Source organism: Cyclopterus lumpus, chromosome 21 (assembly GCF_009769545.1).
Source record: "Cyclopterus lumpus isolate fCycLum1 chromosome 21, fCycLum1.pri, whole genome shotgun sequence".
NCBI lineage: Eukaryota > Metazoa > Chordata > Actinopteri > Perciformes > Cyclopteridae > Cyclopterus > Cyclopterus lumpus.
This window is the reverse complement of record NC_046986.1, coordinates 12,809,985-12,831,462: the sequence shown is the minus strand read 5'-3', so window position 1 is coordinate 12,831,462 and position 21,478 is coordinate 12,809,985. Positions and strand designations below refer to the sequence as shown.

The following is a 21,478-nucleotide window of genomic DNA, read 5'->3' as shown; positions in this document are numbered from 1 at the left end:
ATGTACAGAAGCCCCTAAAATATGGGATCATATTCTTAGTTAGTATACTGTGGTTGCAAAGTCATGTACTGCATAAAACTCTTAAGCCTGCCTACAAATGTCAAAGCGGATTTACTACCAGCTGAGCTAAACTCTTATGAACTTTGAGTTGACTAATAATGCACAACATTGACGTTTTCTGCCTGCCTGTCTGCAGCAGATGTGAGCTTATTGAGACATCTCTAAACTAAAATAAATCTAACCGTAAGTGTATTGAGCCAGAGAGTGTGTTACCTCCCTCCCACCTATGGTGATGCACACGCCGAGGGGATCAAAGCTGTAATTAGCTTGCCATGGATTAGCAGTGGGGACTATTTTCCACTGTACTTGCTCCCACGGAGCCAGAGTATCACACAAGCAGCCAGCTCACTGTCCTTGCTCTTCTTCCAGAGAAAATCTGAATTGCCCTGTTTGTTGTTGTTCCCCTGGGGCCAAGCAAAGGAGACACATCAATATTCTGCTTGGAGAGTTTGAATATTGGGGCATTTCTTAAGTTGATTGTAGTACTAATAAGTTCTGGTCGTGTTGCGTGCAGACAACCTTGAGAATCAGCTGGACATGTGGTTGGCATGCAGAGAGAGCTGTGGTGTTGCTGACTCACTGCACACTGCCAGGTTTGAGGTCTGTCTTTTAGTTGGCTGTCTGCATGATGTATGATATGTCTCTCACCCAGCACCTCCCTGTTCAGAGACTTGTCTTTCTGTAAGCCAAACACAAGTTCATACTGTTTCTCTAGGGGCTCCAAAGAGGTGGAGCAGCATAATGTGTGTACTGTTTTGTTTGTAAATTAATCAATGCTTTCAAAACTGATTGCAACAAGTTTTGGAAATCCCAGGATATATTGCCCAGGGAAATGATGGTATTACAATACGGTCCAAAGAGTGAACACTTGTGTTTAGGTTTGCATCAAACTGTATTTTCATTATCAATTAGGCTGTAGATTTCTTTTCTCAATTAATTGATTAGGCTGTAAAATTGATAATAGTAGAACATGCTTGTTGTCATTTTGCACATTCAATGGTAATGGATTAAATTGCTTGTTTTGTCTGCCCAAATGTCCAAAACCCATTATAATCAGTTTCATTTCATTACAATGAATAGCATAACATTCTCATTTAAGAAACCGGAACAATCGAATGATAGGAAAAGGTGTTGAATTAATTATGCAATAGATGCTGATTTAACTTTTTTGTAAATCAACTAATTCATCAATTCACAAATCCCCACAGCTCTAGTTGCTGTGTTGCAGAACTGCCAGAAGGAGAAGTTTTGGCAGCATCAAACGTGTAGTAGAGGATTGATACACCTCTACCACACCTTGTTGTATAATATTGGCTATATAATTAGGCTTCAAAGAACAGTAAAGCAATTGCAAACTAGGATAGGAAATCTATATAGCATATAGCATCCTTGCCGTGTATCAATAACCTCTTTAAAGAGAACACATTGTGGTTGACATGTGACAGAGGATTATATACAAAACGATCCAGCATAATATGTGGCAAGTGGCCCGTGCTGCTAAACTATGCTACCATCGGAGTGCTGTTTTGCTAGACGTGTGTGAATGTTTTGATTAGGTGAGATCAACCGTATTAGCCCTTTGGGGAAATGCCTAGTTCCCATGGAAGTGGTGAAAGGCTTTGTTATTGTTCTGCTGTACAGTATGACCGGTTGTTTGCCGTTCGACTCTCACCTCCTTCAGTTCATTTCAGTGGGAGCTATGTTCACAACCCTCCATTATCAATACAGTGCTGTGTTTGCAGATCAAGTGGACAACTTTAAATCCAGCACTCTGGATTGGACCCAGTGAATTGTTAATTTACTGCACGTATTTAAGCCAAATATGTTCGATACACAGTGGATAATAAACAGCAAAAATAAATCTTGTTATTAGAGGTACTGCACACTTGGACCTAATTTTTTTTTAGCTGTAGACTATTATGTGAGTGTACTGTGATGAAACACAGGTGGGAACTAATTTATGTTATGAATCTTATGTTTATAAAAATATGTTGATGGCCTCTAATCAGAAGCCAGGGTATGGCACTGAGAAACTCTCTCCTCTCAGCCCCTTCCCCATTGTGAGCCTGTGAATGTTTGACATTTTTGGCTGATAAATGACCAACCCTGCTGCTCTGTAGTAGTGACCTAGAGGTCAAAATGGCTTGCATTATTGAACATCACACAAGTATATTAAATAGTTAAATTTTTTTTCTCCTTTTTTTACATAATGTTTTTACAAAGAAGTCACCACATAAACCGTTCAATGAGTCATGTTGTTATTCAAGACTGCTTTCTGCCAAAAAGTTACAGCTAGTTGGGCTCATTTGACAAGCTAACGGCAACTCCTGAACCGAAGGAAATGAATTATCCTGCTGTGGACCTAAACACAATTCACAAGAGAATAAAAGGCACCTGATCTTTCCCATTGTTGTACTGGATGCCAGTGGGAAAACACACGCCCTGTATCATAAATGTGGCAGCACGGACGATTTGTAAAAGCCAAGATAATGGGTCATCATCATCTCAGAGCCACTGTTTTCTTCCCGTTTATCAGCTCTCTGCTCTCTTGCTCAGCTTGCTGGTCACGACTCGGCGCCTGTCACAAGTTGAACAGGTGCCAAAGCTCGGTTGATTCCAGGAGCCTTTGAATTATCACCTGTTAGTTGTTGTTATTATATGATGGGAAAGAAATGGAAGGAAGGTGGGTGTTTTTGCTGGATCAAGCTGTGATCCATGTTTACTGGAGAGTGAGGCACATGTCAACAAAAGCATTGTCTGGTCATAATTTGGTCAAATCTAGACAGTTAAAACTCATGTTTGTAGGTGTCAGCGTGTTTCATTGGCAAGCTAAACGTATGGCAAGAGCTCCATGGGTTATATGTATTAACTGTAAAGTTTCTCCCAGAACTCTGTCATTGTCCGGCTAGTGTAATCTCTTTACGCCTGCTGTAGTGCTGTAGATGGAGCCAAAATGTCGCCCACATTATTGTTGTTTTCATACTGGAGGAAAACATTTGATTTAACAACCATTATGAGTCTCTGGGGTGGAAGGAAGTTGAAAGGCCTAGTTCTCTGTCTTCATTTTCTTGCTATTCAGCGGTTTTGCAGCCCCCCCACCATCTGAGTTGGTAGAGTAATAGTGCACACACTCTCCTCTATTTTCCCACTGGTGGATCCTTTGGTCACGCAGACTGCGGTCTCAGGCCGGTGGGCTGTGCAGTGGACTTGGCATGTCACAAAAGCTCAAGGTAGCCCATTGTTAGACTGCTGAGCGTCTTATTTGGCAGTAAATCATTTTCCTCCGTTTCTCTGGAGTGAAGTTAAATGCTGAGCAGCTCCCCCACACACCATGCACCAAGTCAGCAGCCGTGCTAAGTACTGTGGAATTTCTAGTCATGTGTCCGTAGTTTGAACTTTCAGCGAGTGAACCTGGGACTGCCCAAGCTTTCACAGAAGAAGCAATCCCCTCCACCTCGTGGCTCTTGATTTACAGTGTTTATTATGTACACCTGTACAAACCTATGCAAAACAGTACAACAGCCCTGCTATTATTTCTTACGCGTGAAACTTGTAATGTTCAGTTTTTCTTGACGCCTTTAGACAAACGATGATTAACCTGTCTAGTATTCATTGAGGATGTAGAGTGGTAGTGCTATATTGGACAGCATCACTATGATAAGGTGTTGGTAATGTTTACTCCTTCTATATACGAGGGAAACAAAATATTTTAAATACTTTTCAATATATTGCACTCTAATAAAACTCCATCACTTCCCACAGTTTAGTTATTTGACATAGTTTCAACAACTGAACATTAAAACCATCATGAGGATGTATTGCTCCAGTGGTCCTACCAGAATTGCTCTATTTTAAAAGGGGGCATTATTGACATTGTATGTGCTGTACATTAGAAATGCACAATAAATCTAAATGTACTACTTTGAGAATGAGATTACAATGGAGAATAATGATACAATTGCTTGTTTATCATGACACAAATTAGGGTGTTGTACACAACAGCCCATTGTATGTTATGCTGGACAAGATCACACACTAAATGCTTGAAAAAAAGTGTTGTTCCTCCTTGATCCCAGCGCTAATATATGTGTAAGTGAGGTTAGTGTGGGCCACTGTGGATGACATGTGTATATCCTGTATGTGTATACACGCAACATTTGCTACAAAAGTATTTGTATGGAGGAGCCGAGAAAAAGGAGGCAGGAGGCTGTTGGCATTCACCTGTGCTGTTGTGTGTTGTGGCTCACCCTGTCGTGTCTGTGTGTGTGTGTGTGTGTGTGTGTGTGTGTGTGTGCGCGTGCGCAACACAGTCCCATCCCAACACGTCTGGCCCTGCAGCTGCAGCAGAACTAATTTTAGCTCAGGATGTGCGTACGCCTCAGTTCCCCTAGCCTGGCCTATCGGAGATGAGGAGAGGATGAGGGAGAAGAGTAGCCAATCTTCCACTCTCTCCTTCTCTCCTCTATTCTGTGTCCCTATCTCTCTTTCATTATTTCTGTATTATTACCTGTGGTATATATTTTAACATACTGATGCTAGTCCCTGTTGCCTGCCTGTTTGTGGCTTTCAAGTCCTTTCAGTCAGCTGTTGTTTCACTGAGATGTGTACCTGTCAGCCTCACTCTCTTCATAACTGTCAGCCATTATTCTGTATAGAAAATCAGGCACTAGTGGGAAATTTATAGTGCTGTATTTGCTATTAATAAACCTCATTCTATTCCTGTGCAGACAGCCTACTTCACTGGTGAGTAGCTGGTTCTTGTTACGAATGAGAGGCAACAGGGATGGAGATTACAGCAGACTGGTTCACTATGGTCAGGTATTAGAGTTAATCCTCTACCTAGGGGAAAGTGTCTGGATAATATGTGTGTGTGTGTGTGTGTGTGTAGTATGATTGTGTGTATCATGAAGAATGGCTACCTAATGTGTGAGAGGAATACTTGGGCAGAGAATGGAAGTGTATGTTTTTGTGCTTGCTTATGCGTTTGGGCTGTGCTATGTGTTTATGTCCAAATCAGCAGACTGTAACTAACTCACAGTGGTCATGAACCTGCCCCAGATTCTTGTAAAACCTGGCTTTTTGCCCTGTGTCGTCTCACTATATTTTCTCAAATGGCCCTGATTTAGAAACATATTAATGTATCATAATATGTGTATGTGCTGTATGAGAACAGCAGAACACTATTGAAATAGCAAGATCTGACCCTTCTCTTGAAGAGATTAAACAGAGAATTTTCTCAAAGATAATATTAATAAATTGCCACACATCATTGTTGGATATTTAGTTTGTCATGGTCACAGCAAACAAACTCGAAGGAAGACGGACAGCGTCAGAAGTGGCACAAACAGAACAGAACAGGCACAGAGCTCAGGCTCAATAATTCATGGCTGACTGAGCTTGGTTGACCTTGAAAAGTCCCCAGTGTTGGACCGTTGAAACCTGGCACTGCTCATTTAGGGCAGAGAGGAGAAGTTGAGACAGACGGACACAAACTCACAGTTCAGTTCATATACGTTTTTTTCTTTTTCCATTTATTGATGCAGGTTAAGAGAATCAACCATGGCATGTGTCATTGTCACAAAGAGCATTAATTGGATTTCCATCACTGTAGTTTTTACTGTAGTCTTTATTTTACTTAAAAACATTTTGTTTATCTGCACTAGATTTGAGTTCACATGTGAAGAGATTTTATTGTGAGAAAGCTTAAAAATAGATTGCAATAGCTGACATTTTATGGATAGAAAGAAATGGATCTTGACCAGCAAACACTTTTACAGTCTGTACATATTTTCATATTCAGCATTTGTTGTTACAGCACCTGGTACTGTGTAAACATCAGGAACAATGGCAATGAGCACAGAACCATTATGCTTTGCTAAAGTAACAGGGACTGAATCATATTTGTTCCTCCATTCTTCCTCTGCTAAAGTCTCTCACTAGTCCCATCATGGCATGACAGTTTTCCAAATATTAGCACTCATTTCAGTTTTGATTACACGTGGCGCTTTGTGTGCGACATAAACAAACAAAACATGAAAACGCAAATGCTTTTTGACTGTCACAGCAGAGAAAAACTGTTGCTGTGATCGCACCAACTGTGGAGGTCTGCAGCACACAACAATGACCATTTGCTCGAGTGTGCAGGACATTTCTACACACGTCATGCTGAAAATTATTACACATGCTGACTAAGGCTCATGCCACATTTGGATTTGTAATAACTATGCAACACTTATTTTTCTACCAAATGTTTTCTAAATTTGCCCCTGCTTTGATGGCTGTTGCGATGACTCACCTTTGCAGGCTCATGTTTGAAACTGACGCATGTAGTGAAAGTAGTTGACTTTGTGCCGAAATAAAATGTTTGTCTGTTTTCTTTCGATCAAGTACCGTGCCATCTGTAACACACATCACCAATAATAAGCAGTGATTATGTCATATGTTTTAGGGTTTTTCAAGGCAGTTCATGACTGTCAGTGGTTTATTCAGAAGCCAAAACTGCTGACGCTGAAAGGGAAATTGTGTTTTTTTTGTTGTTTTTTTTGTTATTGTCCTAGGTGCAACAACAACTTTCCTCTGAATGGCCAATTTAATTAGGGAGCTCCAAAAACTGTTCGCGAGTTGACAATCGGGGCTTAAGTACTGCAGCGTGAACGAGGCGTTGCATAAATAAGGGCAGTTTGGACAGATCAACTATTTAAATCATCCATGTCCGTCTCCTCTCGCCTGTCCTGGGTGCAGCAGTGGTTAAGAGTAGTTCTCTGTACTTTGAAGGGCAGTGACCTTGTGTATGTTTACATTGGTTGAATGAGTCACTTAGTCATGGATACTCGCCTGTAATGAATGATGAGCATTGTTGGGTGCTTGAGTAGCCCTCCTTTCAATACTCTCTTAAAAAAAAGGCTATCCCCTCAGGGGGTAGCGTGTGGGCTAACGCGGCATGGTTTTATGCTGTGCATTGTTGGTTATGTGTTCTTTTATCGGCACACTCATCAGTTGTACTTGAGCCTGCCGACTAATGCTGCAGCTGTTAGTCCTGTGTGTCCCCGGCAGAGACTGAGTGGATCGTTGTGTGTTGTGTGGAGTCATGGTAAACTCGCAGCAGTCCTTCCCCAACATTCAAAGATGTTAATCTTAAAGGTTTTTGTTTTCTGGCTTGCCTGATTGCATAAAGGGATTTTTTTATTTACCAGCTTAGCTTCCAAAATAAAGTACTTACTGAGTGCTGAGGTTCCATGATCCAATATGAAAACAATCTCAGTCAGTGTGTGAACAGTGAGCCCTGCTGTCCCCTCCCTTATAAGTGCAGTTGGAGCAACATGGAGCATGTGACATCTGCCTGACTGGGCTGCTCGCTAGCCCCTTTCTCAGTTATGTATTAATCAGTGGCCCTTTTGAAAGGTTCAACTATTTTAGCCCCTTAAGATTAACATAAGAATAGAGGCTAAGAAAGGAAAGCCGTTGCACCGTGATGGATTGAAAGGGAAAAAAAGAAACAATGCAACTGCTATTTGTAATTTGTAAATGTTAATATGATTGTTTTTTTTTATTTGATTTTGGTGATCTGTAAACCTTTCCTTCAGTGCCAGCAACAGGTTACTATCCAGTGAAATATTTCATAATCTGCTGGATGGATTGACACACAATTTGTACAGACCTCTGCCCGACTGCAAATTCACAAATTCATATTGTGTTTTAACTGCTCTACCTTCAAACTCAATTCCCTAAACACACTTGTTGGCTTAGTTTACACCGTTAAGCAGCGTGTTTAGCAATGCCATTGTGATTTTGGGTTTGAAGTGCCGTAAACAGGATGGGCTGTCACTCTCTTATTCCCTTGTGAGCCTCGCCACAGGACAATAAGCAGGTCCTTCATAGAGACATGAAACTTTGCTTATTGTAATTTCGCCAGGGCTCGTTAGGTGTATGACATATTTAGCCAACAGTGACAGCTGGTAGCATTATTGTTTCTAGACAGACACATACTTGGGTGAGATGGATGCAGAGGGGGGGAGGAGTTACACTGTAGTCCCACGGTAAGGTTCCGGCTTAAGTATTGCTGTAACCAGAGGGGAGGGGAGGGTAGTTGTCATTATTCCTGTTACCCAGCCTTAGCTAGATGCTTATTCTTCCAGCAGTTTTGCATTGACTGTGGCTTTTGGTTTGCATGAGAACCCTCCCCGATGGCCGAGGCTGAAGGTAACAGCCCTTTTTGTTTAGACTGAAATTGTTGAAGCGAAGAAAATGCATGTTATTTTGTTACGGCGCAATACTGTTTTATCTTACATCGTATCATTTGCTGTCTGGCTTGTGGAACCATTCTAAGATCAATCCACTGCAGCTCAAATGATGGTGGTTTCTTTCGCTTGTTATTCTTCTTTAGGTCCTCATAGAGATGTTATTGGTGGAGACACCTCCTGTATACTCTGTGCATTATTGTTACAGAGTTGTGCTTTTGAAAAGTCAGGGAGGAAATGGACAATGGAACAAACTTATGAAAGATATCTAATACATTTATTATAAAATGGGGGGGAAAAAACAACACCCATTAAATTGTTTGTGCTAGTGTTTGGCATTATGGATTTAATCCTCTATTCAGTATATGCCATTTTATATTGCAACATCAATATAACCGTGACACTGTATTATACATTTGTTGCTAACTCAATTTAGGTATTTAATAAAATAACCAAATGGATTGACAGGTTTGGGCTAATCCAGCTACTTAAATGCCTGATAAATGAAAGCACTGCATTACACTGATGCAAAAATGACAGCCGTGCTCATTGGAGGCCCAGTGCCCACAATGGCCTTATATACCCAGCGATATCAAAGGGAGAGAGAACTCAATATAAACAGACTGTACCATGAGCCCACTGCTGACACTGACTGTTTGTCAAGTTCTGAGACCTAAATTCTACTGAATGTATGGAGTGAGATGAATACCTCAAATTAATTTGACCACATTTAATGGGTATCTCCTAAAGAACTCAAAATATGTTCCTGTCAAAACCTTTAACATAATGAGTCATCAAATACATAATATATCTAAGTTTGTGTTGTGTTATTCATTCCTCCCTTTGCTGTATTTACTCGACCTGGAGTCACTGTTACCCTCGGCTTTGATGAGTCATACAGAATAAGTACGCTTTATCTGGCAAAGCAAAAATAAATACCACATCACTCTGGACAGATGGGACTTGTGCATGGTAATCTCCTTGAGTTTTTGTGATGAATTGCTAATTTAAGAGTCCTTCAGATAAACACAAGGCTCTGTTGAAAATGCTTAACATCAGATGGAGTGCTTCTCAGGGGCCGCAGCAGAGCAGAGCCGGCTCTCTTGTGTCTTTTGTGCCACTGACGCCTTGAATCATTCTGCCAAGTACAGTAAATACTATGGGTGTGGATCCTCAAAATGCCCTTTTAGCCGGCGAGGACAACAATGTGGCCAGCTGACTGTTGCTATGCAACAATAGGAAAACTGTCTCCTCCACGTGTCTCAAAATACCATTTTAATATTTGGTTGAACAAGTGCACATTTTTTATTATGAAACAAAATGCATGTCATTGGTAATAATCGTAATGCATGTAGTAAGGCTTCTCTGCATCTTAGTTCCTTAATGTTAAAACTCTGCATTGTTTACTTGAGGGCCGTGCTGTTGTAGCAACCATCTGTTGGTTTCCAAGTCTCCATGTTGTGAGTGGCTTTGTACATTGTCTTCACTCAGTATCCGCCATGTATGTTGTGTACTGCTGCCAATTTTTCTATTTTTAACACAATAAGATTTAAAACCATTCTTCGAAGCATTGTTTAAAGTTTATTTGTAATAACTTTCCAAAGACCTCAATCTTTCTTTTACCAAACAATCAATTAATTGTTTGGTCCATAAAACTTCAGAAAAGTGTAAAAAATGTTGGGTTGTCCCAAATACCATATTTTGGGCTCCGAAGCTTCGATTTTAATCGACAGCAAATATTCAACCTCTTCGATCGGGGTGACAAGAGGAGTGCTTTAGCCTCTTGGCCCAAAAATGGAAGGGACACGCTGTCCTTGTTGCCGACTTGGCGACTTTCTCATTAATTTGAGTGAATTTTGGGCCTAATGCTGCCAGCATCTTTTATTGGAAAAAATGTGCAATACTGGGCTCGAATTTGTTCGGTTGGATAATTTAGTTTCTAAAGATTACCAACTCTAGCTTAATTGATCATGTTTCCTTGTTGTTGTAGGTGACCCTCAGTGATTGACAGATGTGTGACACTGTGGAGAACCATTTGCCTCTCCTCGTGGAGATCTGAGTTCTGGGACACTGAGGTAAGCTCATTTTTCTTAATGTGGAAATCGAAAGTGTGCACAAGTTATATATGGATTAATAGATTGTCCTTATCGATGACTTAAAACATTACACTTGAACGTGACTTTAGCAATCTGAATCATGAGGCCAGAAAGTGCAAATGAGATTAAAATACAAGCTCTTGATCTCATTGATGGGTTTTTATTCCCCCTTTTAATGTTGCAGTTAAAGATGTTTTCATCAAGGTTTTTTTACTCTGGTTTAATGTTTTCTCTTTTCTATGTCTTCTTTAGCAATTAAACCAAAAAAGAACAAAATTCGCCCTTAATATTGAACAGCATGGTGCTCCTGAAATGTGAAAGATAACAACACAATTTTTCAAGTTTCTTACATTGTCCAATATTAATTGGGTAGAGTATCAGCTCATCTTTTACTTGACACTTACAACACCCCTCGTTTTATACACCTAATGAGAGCATTATAATCCAAGTCGATTTTACAAAACTGACATTTCCTTTCGATGGATATTTGCCATTGCCTGAAAGTCATTTGACTACAGTTCCCATGGTAACTAAAGAGCCTGCCCTGCCAATGGAGAATTTCACATCAGCGAGTCTTTGACAGTTTGACAAGCCTGTGAAATGAATGAGTCAGCCTTTCATGAAGAGCTGAACAAGCTTACTAAATGGAGCCTTTTCAATTCGCACACTCAGATTTAAGGACTGTGCTCACAAAAAAAGATTTGACTGGTTCAGATAGTCATCTGCTCTGAGCAGCGAACATGATCTCTGTCTCTTCCAGGCCCGCAGCAAATAGGATATTCTGCTCCCCTAAGCCTGCTTTGTAACATTTCCAGGCTTATCTGCACAGTTCAGAGAGCCGTGCATCATTTTATTTTGGATTTGTTTAAGTCGATAACCTCTAAATTCTGGTTACAAACACTGAAGTGTGTTGAAACTCTTACAGGATACAGACAGTAGGTAGTCCAAGGTAGAATTTTGAAGGGGGATGTGTTTATAGAAAATGTGTCTTGCCTCTCAAACAAAACTTGCATTATATCAGTTGAGATATAAACTGCTGTATAATATGGCTATAACAAATAATTAAATGACATTTTACTTGCATTTACCAACATTGTGTCTGAAATCGTACTTCGCAGACCTTGAATTTTTGATTGTTGCATTTATTTATTTTAAGAATTTAATTTGCCAGAAAAAGTAAAGAAAAGAAAGAAAGTTTACATAACTTTTCTTGCGAAACATGAGAAATGGCCTGTAATGATTAGGGTGTACCGAATATGAATAAACGGGTGTGTCAACATTATGGCTTACTGTGGGAGTGAAAATTAGTACTGTGCACACAGCCTGACATTGTTTGGTACTTACATAAAGGAACAGCTCGCGAACATCTTATAAGCAGGGGTTGCTAAATCTGTCAGTCTGCATATGCATATCCCCCATTTTGTGCCCACACAGCTTTTCTCGCCTCTTGAATCTGAACTGTTTCATACGTCTTAACTCTCTGCATAATCTCTGTGCTTTGACTTTATTCAGTTCTGTATGTGTCACAAAGTTAACCGAGGACACTGACCCAGATACGGCAATGAGTTTACTGACAACACTCTTCTGTCACATGTTGCACACTGTGGGGGCACATTCATGTGTCAAAGGGAGGAAGAGAAAGCACAGAGACAAGTAAATCGGTCAAATCTGAGTTTGTGATCCCTCTAATAATGGAAAGGCGTATACATTAATTAAATAGCTCATTGCACAGCAGTTGAGTATCTAGTTATCTTTTGTCAAGGCTGTGGCGTCTCCAAAGTTACAGAAGCATGGTTTATGTCTGTCACTTTTGCAGTTTGGCACAGTTGTCTCTTGTTATTGCCGACAGTCTGTCTTCAAACTGTCGCTGGAGTCTGACTGCTCCACCTCTCACGCCACCAATCTACACACACCGACTGAGACGTGTGCCTCCATCATACAGTAGCTGGCTTTTTTTATGGGATAATTAATGCAAATATATTTTCCATTGGATAAATTCTGAAGGTGAAAAGTTATTTTTTTATTTTGGGCAGTTGGCTGAAGCTGATTTTAGCTGCTGGATACAGAGAACAAGACCAAGGTTAACAGTGTGCCACTGCCTGTAGCTCAAGATCAGAATATATATAAAGAGACTTGGGACTAACTGTCTTATTTTATCGCATCTCTCCTGATGTGCTGGGGATGAAATGTGTGTGATTATTTAGAAAATTCAGATCTCTAGCTTTATGTTTTTAACATCATTCCTAGTTAAATCAGTGGTTCGCTGTGCTGCAGGGTTTTGTGTCTGTTATACAAGATTGAATAAGAATGCACATGAGCCGAGGACCAAAAAAGACTCACTTGACCACCACAGATTTAATTTGTCAAGGGAAAGCCCATTTGACTGCCTGTAGTGGTTCATGTTCATGTCATCACTTATCCATGGTGACAGGCGAGGTCACTTCGGACTCCTTATGTAACAGTGGGGTCAGCATCAGAGCTTCCACGCTCATGTGGTATCCCATTTACTACAATTAAAATAGCTGTGGACCACTTTCCAAAGCATACCATTGTTTCTTATAGATTAATAATTACTGTTAACCATGCAGGAAAGGTTTTATTTATTTATTTTAACGCGCAAGACTTAAAACAGGTAATCCATGTTGGTGAATATTTAATTTCCTTTATTATACTTTAAAAAAAATTTTATTAGGGATGCACACTATGGATTTTTTTTTTTTGTGAGCCAACACAAATAATTGCCTGCTTTTCATGGTGGATTCTAATACGATAATCGATAATTCCAAATGCTTATATTTTAAACCAGTTTCTAACCTGTAGTTTATGCTCACCTGAGGGTAAGAAATGCTAAGATGTAGTTAGTGAAGATGGATGATTTAATGAAGTACTGCAAAAAAACTGCAAAATGCAATTGTGTTGTGTATATGAAGTGCATTTACTTTGAAAAAAGCAAATGGTCTCAAATATGGAAAAGCCCAATTGCCCCTCTTCCTGTCATTTGCAAGCAGATATGGAAGTAGAGTGAGTACTCCCTGTTCTCTAACTATCGTCTGCATTGCTTCTCTTCCACTCTGACCACCCATGTTCTCCTCCCCTCTCACAATCGCTGTTGTTCTCCTCCTTCTCTCACTCTATCTCCATCTCCCCTCTCTTCCTGTCCTCTGCCGGTGTCTATCTCCTCCAGGCAGCCAAGGGGGGGTCTCTGAGGAAGATGCTGGGTTCAGAGCGCAGTGTTGTCGAAGAATGGCTCTCAGAATTCAAGGTAAAAGGCCCTCCTCTCCTCTGTTGTCCATCATGACTCATGTCAATGAAATGTTCTCCTCAAGGTCATTCTTTTTTTTTTACAGAGAAACCGTGTGTGCTTGCGTGTGTGTGTCTCAACTGTGATGAAAGAGGGTATTGAACGTTTGCGCATACCACCTAAACTGTTACAAATTTCAGTGACTGCAAGCAAGAACTGTAGGCATTTAGGACAGTTAAGACTCAGGGTGAGCTCTACTTTCCTCAGTGTGAGCTGAACTCTCTCACAGAAGAGATGCACTTCATTTGATTACATTACATGCTCACTATCATCATGAGAAGTCATATGTATGCTTTACAAACAAACTCGGTTGTTCTTTCACCTATCTGATATTACTGGCAGCATTTACTTAAGGAGACTCCCAGGTTTAATTTTTAAACGGTCTGGATTAGTCTCTGTGATCTGCATGTTGGTTTAAGCTTTGCGTTTCACTCCAGTACATTTCGCTCATACTAAAGTATAGCTGGGTCTAACAAAGTTTATTTAAACATGAGGAAGTGCAGCACTCTGGCTGACACTTACCTTACAGGTTTATTTTTTACACACACACACACACACACACACACACACACACACACACACACACACACACACACACACACACACACACACAATTCTAAAGAAATGTAAAACAGAAAAATTGCAATTGCTCAGCAAACCTTTTTTCTCTCTCCTCGTTCCAGTCCTTACCAGAAACCCGCATCCCCAGCTACGCCGGCAGCCTTCATCTAAAGAAGTCCTTGGTGCCAGCTCTCTACAGAGTCATCCAGGACCCCAACAATGAGGTGAGAGGGCACAGAGATAGAGTCCCATCTATGGCTGTTGCTTGTGACTCATAGGAAATTCTTGGCAGTGAGCAAGAAGCTGACACACAACTGTTTCTTCGAGCTACACATGCACATTAAAACACAAGTGCACACGTATGATGGACGGGCACTTGTATACACAGACACGTAGGTTCTCTTTGAAGGACCTAATGACAATTTTTTAGCAAAGACCGGAGGCACTCATTGAGACGGGACTTTAATTTCACTCTAATGATATAGTTGGTGCCTGCAATTCTCTTCACCCCCTTTTTCACTCTGTCATGGTTGAATGTGGGTGTCAAGCACCCAGGGATCTAAATTCCATTAGTGTTGTCAATCTGCCTGCATAATCCCATTAATGGTTGGCCAAGGTGTGCGTGCATGGGCGAGTGCGTGCGTGCGTGCGTGCGTGCGTGCGTGCGTGCGTGCGTGCGTGCGTGAGAAAATAATCCATACCTCAAAAGTAAAAATGGACAAAGCAAGAGAGAGGTTGCAAAGTGTGCTTGACTGTTGCATCTTTGGATGTTTTTTGCTGATGACATGGAGGGCCAAATGCTTTGCCAAGTTTATTAATGAGTTGCCGCTCATTTTAGCATCGTCCACAGTCCCGGAGTTTCCCTCTGTCATCTGAGCGTATATAGTCAGGATAACATTCATTCATGTTTCGAAATAAGAGCTTTAGTAGCAAAGACACTGTCTCAATGTGGTTCTGTTATTCGCAGGCAGGTTTTTTTGATTTTGCTATCACCATAGGCATACGTTCATGTTAATTTTATGTATATTTTATTTCCACTTGGGTCTCAGACCTTTACCTATTTGCATTTACTTGTATGCACTTGCATTCACTTATCCCCCACCCCTATCTATCCAGCTGCTGGAGCCTGTCTGCCACCAACTGTTTGAGCTGTACCGGAGCTCTGAAGACCGCCTGCGCCGCTTCACCCTGCAGTTCCTGCCTGAGCTGGTGTGGGTATATCTACGTGTCACAGCCAGCAGGGATCGCCAGAGCAACGGGTGCATTGAGGCCCTCCTCCTGGGCATCTATAACCTGGTGGGTGTCTGTAGTGGGGGCTTGAGGGGGTAAAGGCAATACCTTGTATAATATGTACATTTGAGGCAATCAATTTTAACATGCTGACTTTGATATACATTGTTGCAAGCCATTTTGTATACCCAATCAAAGTATGCTCTTGGTTACTAAGAGGAATGTAAGAAAGTAACTGCAAGGTGGTTGCAGACAAGGAGCTAATACGCAACAGAACACATGATCAGTAAAGAATGAGAACATGAGTGTTGTTCCAACTGCCCCCATGGATAATTGTCCTTTACATGGATTGTGTGTGCAGATGTGACTGCAAACGTCATCCAGGTAAAGTATCCTTTTGGGAAACTTTGAGTGCCTGCAGCTTGAGGGATGTTGCCCTGTATCTGACCCTGACAGAGAATCACACCATTCTTATCACCATCATTATGGCGATGGCCAGCAGGGATGGCCTCAGTGTCCAAATTCCTGCAGTTGAACTTTACTCTTCAAACACATGATGCGATAATTGTCTCAACAGGATGGTGTGGCTGTTGTATTGCCACATCACTGTCCGTCAACAAAGACAAACTAAACTCTGTCCAGAGGTCATTCCACTTGTACATGATTCATTAAGAGCCTCAGTATCATACTTTTTGAGGACAGCTTAATAGTGTACACATTTTCTTACCGATCAATATGAATGAATAATAGGTAGTTATGATATTTGTGGAGAAAGGATGTGCGTTTCTTTGAAACATATCTGTTGACATTTGTTTCTACAACCGTGACGATGACTAGGTGACTGTCGGCACCAAACCGTTCATATGCAAATACCTGGTTATCCTTTAAACCAAATCCAGGTAGAACAATGGTGAGGCTGTACATCGGTTGACATTAAAGACGATCTACAGGGAAAGCCCCGGTTAATGGACAGACCCAGGATAGATTGCATCACCACAAAACACCCTTGGGGAAATAGCCTAAGAGCTTGAGATATCAATAGGAGTTACATGTCAGCCAGCACTGCTAAAGGTATAACATGAATAATTTATTCTTATGTCTATACCAATCACACACGCATGCACGTGTGCATGCTGTGCATGCTCATAGACCTCTCTCATTGATGACTGAGATCTGATAAACAGCTTTGCTCTCAGCAGTCCCATCAGATATTCAGAGATATACTGTGAGGCAGTGAAGGGCACGACAAGGCCTGAACCGATTGTACACCCGCGGAGAATGGGAGATTAAAGGATGAAGCCCTTTTGGTACCACACACCAAAAACTAGATTATGGATGCTTGAACGGGTGGATTGATATGTGGTGTTTGTTGTTCATCATTACTTACACACAGCCAGGAAATACAATTGTGACCACTTTGATCAGCACATGTGGAAATTGCATTAAAAGCACATTTATCCATATTTAATGATATTTTATATTTTAAAAAAAAATTGAATATCACTATATGCCTCATTTAGTTATACACCTATAATGCTGGCATGCAGTACAAACAAACCATTGCCTCGATAACTCTTACACACCACTTGAATCCTCCTCAGCTGCACATAATTGGTTTACAGAGCAAAGTTGGAATAACAAGTGCTTTCTGCCAAATGAAGAATGCTCAACTCAACGTCTCTCTAGTTATAATCATTCTAGAAATAAAGTTATGGGCGTACAAATCTGATTTCAAATAAAACTTATACTGACTCATTATAATTGACACTGCTTTTCTGTCTCTTCCCCCCCTCTCTTTGGTTTTGCAGGAGATCGTTGACAAAGATGGCAACAGCAAGCTCCTCTCCTTCACTATCCCATCTCTGTCCAAACCATCAATATATCACGAGGTAGGTCTCTTATCTGTAGCATCTACCCCTCCTCTCAGTGTCTTCTTCCTCTTCCTCTTTTCTCTTTCGTTTGTTATTTTTATTCAGTTTTAGTGACTCACTCTGTCATGGTTGGTTTGTGCAAACTCCCCAACTTCTGACCTGACTGCTAAAACAGGGCACAGTATTGGCTATTTTGTTGAACTGGAATTCATGAGGACATGCTGAACTAGGACTATTTACTAAGGGCAGAAAGAGTGTGTGTCTTGTTGGCCTTGTGTGTGCGTGAATCGCAGCAAGCATCCTAGGCAGTCGTACGGCTCCACACATCACGGGGCCTCATCTCCAGGCCTCCAGCATTAGCATACACTCTAGTCTGTCTTTGTGAATTCATCCATCCTCTCCTCCTTCTCTGCTCAGAACTGCCCAAGAGACACAGAATATCAATTCAATTTAGGAGTGACCGTTGCTCTGCGCACCGTCAGAATATAGTATTTTTGACACTCAATACACATAAATCCGTCATTGGTTCCTTTTTTTTTTTTTTCACCATTTCCTCTTTCTATTTTATGAACGAAGAGAATATTTAAGATTAGTTTGCCGTATTAACAAAGTTTGCTAGTAACGTGTCTGATTGCCCTAAATTGACTCAACGCAGGACAACAAGTATGGTGTACTCTACATACCTGTTGCCTTTTTAATTATATCATAAAATCACAATCAAGAAAGCCCAGAGAAGCAGAAGATTTCGCGTTTTTGAAATGTTAAAATCCCAGGAAGTTGTTTAGCAGAAGTTGTAAGTCACTGGGTTGTTGACTAATTTCATCTCGTAATCAGCTCAGTGCTGCTTAGGTGCCTACCTCAATAAAGGTATGTCATTTGATGTGTGAAAAGGTTAATGTTTATTTTGATATTTGAGTATGAAACCATGACCTGTCAGTATAGGTGTGCAGAAATATAAATGCGGATTTATTTGTTGAAAGGAACTAAGACATTCTGAGCTTGATGTTGCGTGAAGGACTTTTTAGAAACTTATAATGGCTTGTTTGCAAAATCATCAGTGCCAGTTTACTAGCATGGAGTAAGCCACCAAAGTGTTAAATTAACTTTGTTTTCGTTTTTTGTGTTTGTGTAGCCTTCTAGCCTGGGGTCCATGGCATTGACGGAGGGGGCCCTCTGTCAACATGACCTGATCAGAGTGGTGTACAGCGGCCTCCACCCACAGAGAGAGACCTTCACAGCTCAGAACAGGTACCACTCTGACTCCACCAGAGAAGCAATAATCTGAGACGCAGGAACGTCACAAAAGGGATTAAATTGCGGCAGTTTAGAGACGCCATGCTCAGTCTATCGTAGTGAATGACTTAACGGAAGGTGAAACCTTTTGTTGCTTTTTGGATACAGAGAAATGGCAGCGCTCAAGGCCTTTCAGCCTTAGCTAACACAGGTGGCACTGCCAGACCGTCACCCTTCTCTTACTTATTTTTGTGTTGTTTTCACCTCACATCTCATCCTTTCCTGTTCCTTCCCCATAAGATAAATAAGACCTTTTGAGATGATCAGGGCGTAACCCTCGACACTCATTCAGCATCCTCTGGCCAGACTCGGCAGGCCTGAAAGCTTTTTTGGCTCTCACATTTTCTCTACTTTCTGTGGCTGAATGATAATATCAGCATAGTAATGAAGCAAGCTGAAGCCCTGCCTGAACACGGTCTGCTGTTTGCAGGGACGCATGCGGAGAGCACACGCATCAGCAGCTCTGACAATTCCGATGTAAAGTGTAAGAGCAGCACAGATGGCTCTGGTTATCCTGCACGTTTGTCCAGAGCAGTGTGGTGCTTGCCCATGATGAACATCGAGCGTCATCAATATAGTGAATGGATTTCCGCAGGGCCAAGCCTCATAGCTTATCTGGAAACCCATTTCTGAGCCTGAGATACTGTAGTGTTTATGAGAAGAAAGCCCGAAGCTCCCGACTGATATATAACCAGGACATTTACCTCCCCCAGCGCACAGTCAATTGTGGCCCTTAAACTCGAGGTCCTCCCCCTGGTTATCCACCATCAACACACGCACTCTAAAACGCACACGCACCAAATAGGAATGGACAATACTGATATTTGTACCCATCTGAAAATTGATAATTTCAAGTAGATAGTTTCATCTCACTACGACCATTTATCTTTTCACCAAAGGCACCAGTGGTGTCTACAGTATGATACCATACACACATCTCTAAACAATGCACTGCTCTCAAGTATAATGAGTCTGTCAAAAGAGATGATCACAAATCACTTCAACTAAAATGTAATATGTAATTGTTTTTTTTACATTTACCCTAACCCCATAACATTTATATGGAAATGGCCTATTCTGGGTTTAAAAAGGGCACACTTATAATAAACAGTTGAATCATATCCATGAATTGCAATGTCACACATAATTTGGATGTCAATTCCATTCCCTTCCTTATTGCCAAATATTGCACCAATCAACTATAATATCACTTACCATGCATTTGGCCGGACTCTACACCACTGACATGGTGTGTGTGTGTGTGTGTGTTGAGAGTCTTGGGGTGATGTGAGTATAGTGGGATGTGTGTGCATCTACATTCACTACAGTAGTTTACAATGAACAAAACTGCTGAGGCAAGGCATTTGCTTAACAGACTATTTTACAGTTCATAGTTCATACATTGCTTCAGCAGCTCAACATAATTGTCTTCAGCAAAGGTGTCACAAATTATTGGATGGAATGGGGTTTAGTGGAAATCAGGTTAAAGCTGAAGTTGTACATGATAGTGGTGCTTTCCCTTTTTAAATTGGTTAGTTTGACCCATATAGGAGTCTATTACTGTGCTTGATTCATATTTTCTTCTGTCTGCAGGTTTGAAGTGCTGTGTTTCCTCATGCTCTGCTACAACTCTGCTGTGGTGTACATGCCCCTATCTTCCTATCAGTCGGTCTGCAGAATGAGCTCACGGTGAGGCACAAGCATGTGAAAACCATGCACCTTTTTAATTTGTTTACTTGTATCACCAACCGTTTTGTCCTTTCTGTACCTAATTAGTGGCCACCATCTACTCCTCCTCCTCCATTATTTGCTCTACTGAACCAATCATTAAGTCACCTCCCCTACCCTGTAGCCCTACACTGACCTTGATACAGACTGTCCTGGTTGCAGGACGATTTGAGAAGTATGATTTCATTAGGGCTCAGTTGAAAGGCCAGATGAAAGCATCACTGCTGGATACGTGCCTGAGTCTGTCCGTCTGGGAAACGCTGAGATGCCCAGGGGTTAAGAGAAAGGATCAATGTGGAATTCACAATATGAGGCCCTGTAGTGGAGCTGCCGCCCAGTGATTGTTCCACCGGAGACTGTTCAGGATATGAAGACTTCCCTACTGCGCCGGAGCAGTCGGACAACGCCTGAAGCAAGCTCAGTCTAGACAGACGATAAACTGACTGTGAAGCTCTCAGAGCACGACGCACAACGCTCAGTGTTTGAGTTAAGCCACAATGTGTTGACCCCAAACACCCCGTCATCTAACCTTGACTGACCTCTACAAGTGTAAATGTTGCTTCTCTGGCTCACTGTTTGATGCGTTTGCTCTTTTTGTAGTTTACTCTGCAGGTGACTGATGTTCTCTTTTTTAGTTTTTTTTCTCATCAAGCCTCATCTGATACTCTCTTTGCTGTATGAGGTCACTCACTTTACTTACATGACTGTGTGCGTGTTCCCTTTTCAGGCTGTGTGTATGTGGCTTCCCCCGGCAGCAGCAGAAGCTTTGGAGGGCACCGTGCAACCGTGTGCTGCTGGACCCCGAGTTCATGGTGCAGATGCTGACTGCCATTTATCACGCCATGTATGTATTTTTAAAGCTGCAATTCCTGATAGTTGCGTCCAACTTGTTCACAAACATGTGCTCATTTACGCATCCAGCACTTATGGGAGCAACATTGTAATTGATTTGGAGTTGTGTTTAGGACCACCTGATGGATAAAAGTAGAACATTCTCTCCGTTAGCTCTGCTTTACTAACTCTTGAGAGAGATATCTGCCTCCTTTAGCTGCTAAATGTTACACTATGTTCACCAGCTAAGCAGTAACTGCCTCTGTCTGC

At 41.3% G+C, this 21,478-nt stretch overlaps 1 protein-coding gene across 3 annotated transcripts in view; it reads left to right on the top strand.

Annotated features, from left to right (window-relative positions):
* Positions 1 to 21,478, top strand: part of LOC117750144 (protein FAM126B-like) — a 34,310-nt gene that overhangs the window by 1,914 nt on the left and 10,918 nt on the right. For all 3 annotated transcript variants that reach the window (XM_034561145.1, XM_034561144.1, XM_034561143.1), the window contains exons 2-9: positions 10,288 to 10,372; positions 13,578 to 13,655; positions 14,378 to 14,479; positions 15,372 to 15,551; positions 17,294 to 17,374; positions 18,489 to 18,604; positions 20,243 to 20,338; positions 21,105 to 21,221. In XM_034561145.1, the coding sequence (XP_034417036.1) occupies positions 13,605 to 13,655; positions 14,378 to 14,479; positions 15,372 to 15,551; positions 17,294 to 17,374; positions 18,489 to 18,604; positions 20,243 to 20,338; positions 21,105 to 21,221 (743 nt within the window). In that variant the 5' untranslated portion in view covers positions 10,288 to 10,372; positions 13,578 to 13,604. The remainder of the gene's footprint in view (positions 1 to 10,287; positions 10,373 to 13,577; positions 13,656 to 14,377; positions 14,480 to 15,371; positions 15,552 to 17,293; positions 17,375 to 18,488; positions 18,605 to 20,242; positions 20,339 to 21,104; positions 21,222 to 21,478) is intronic.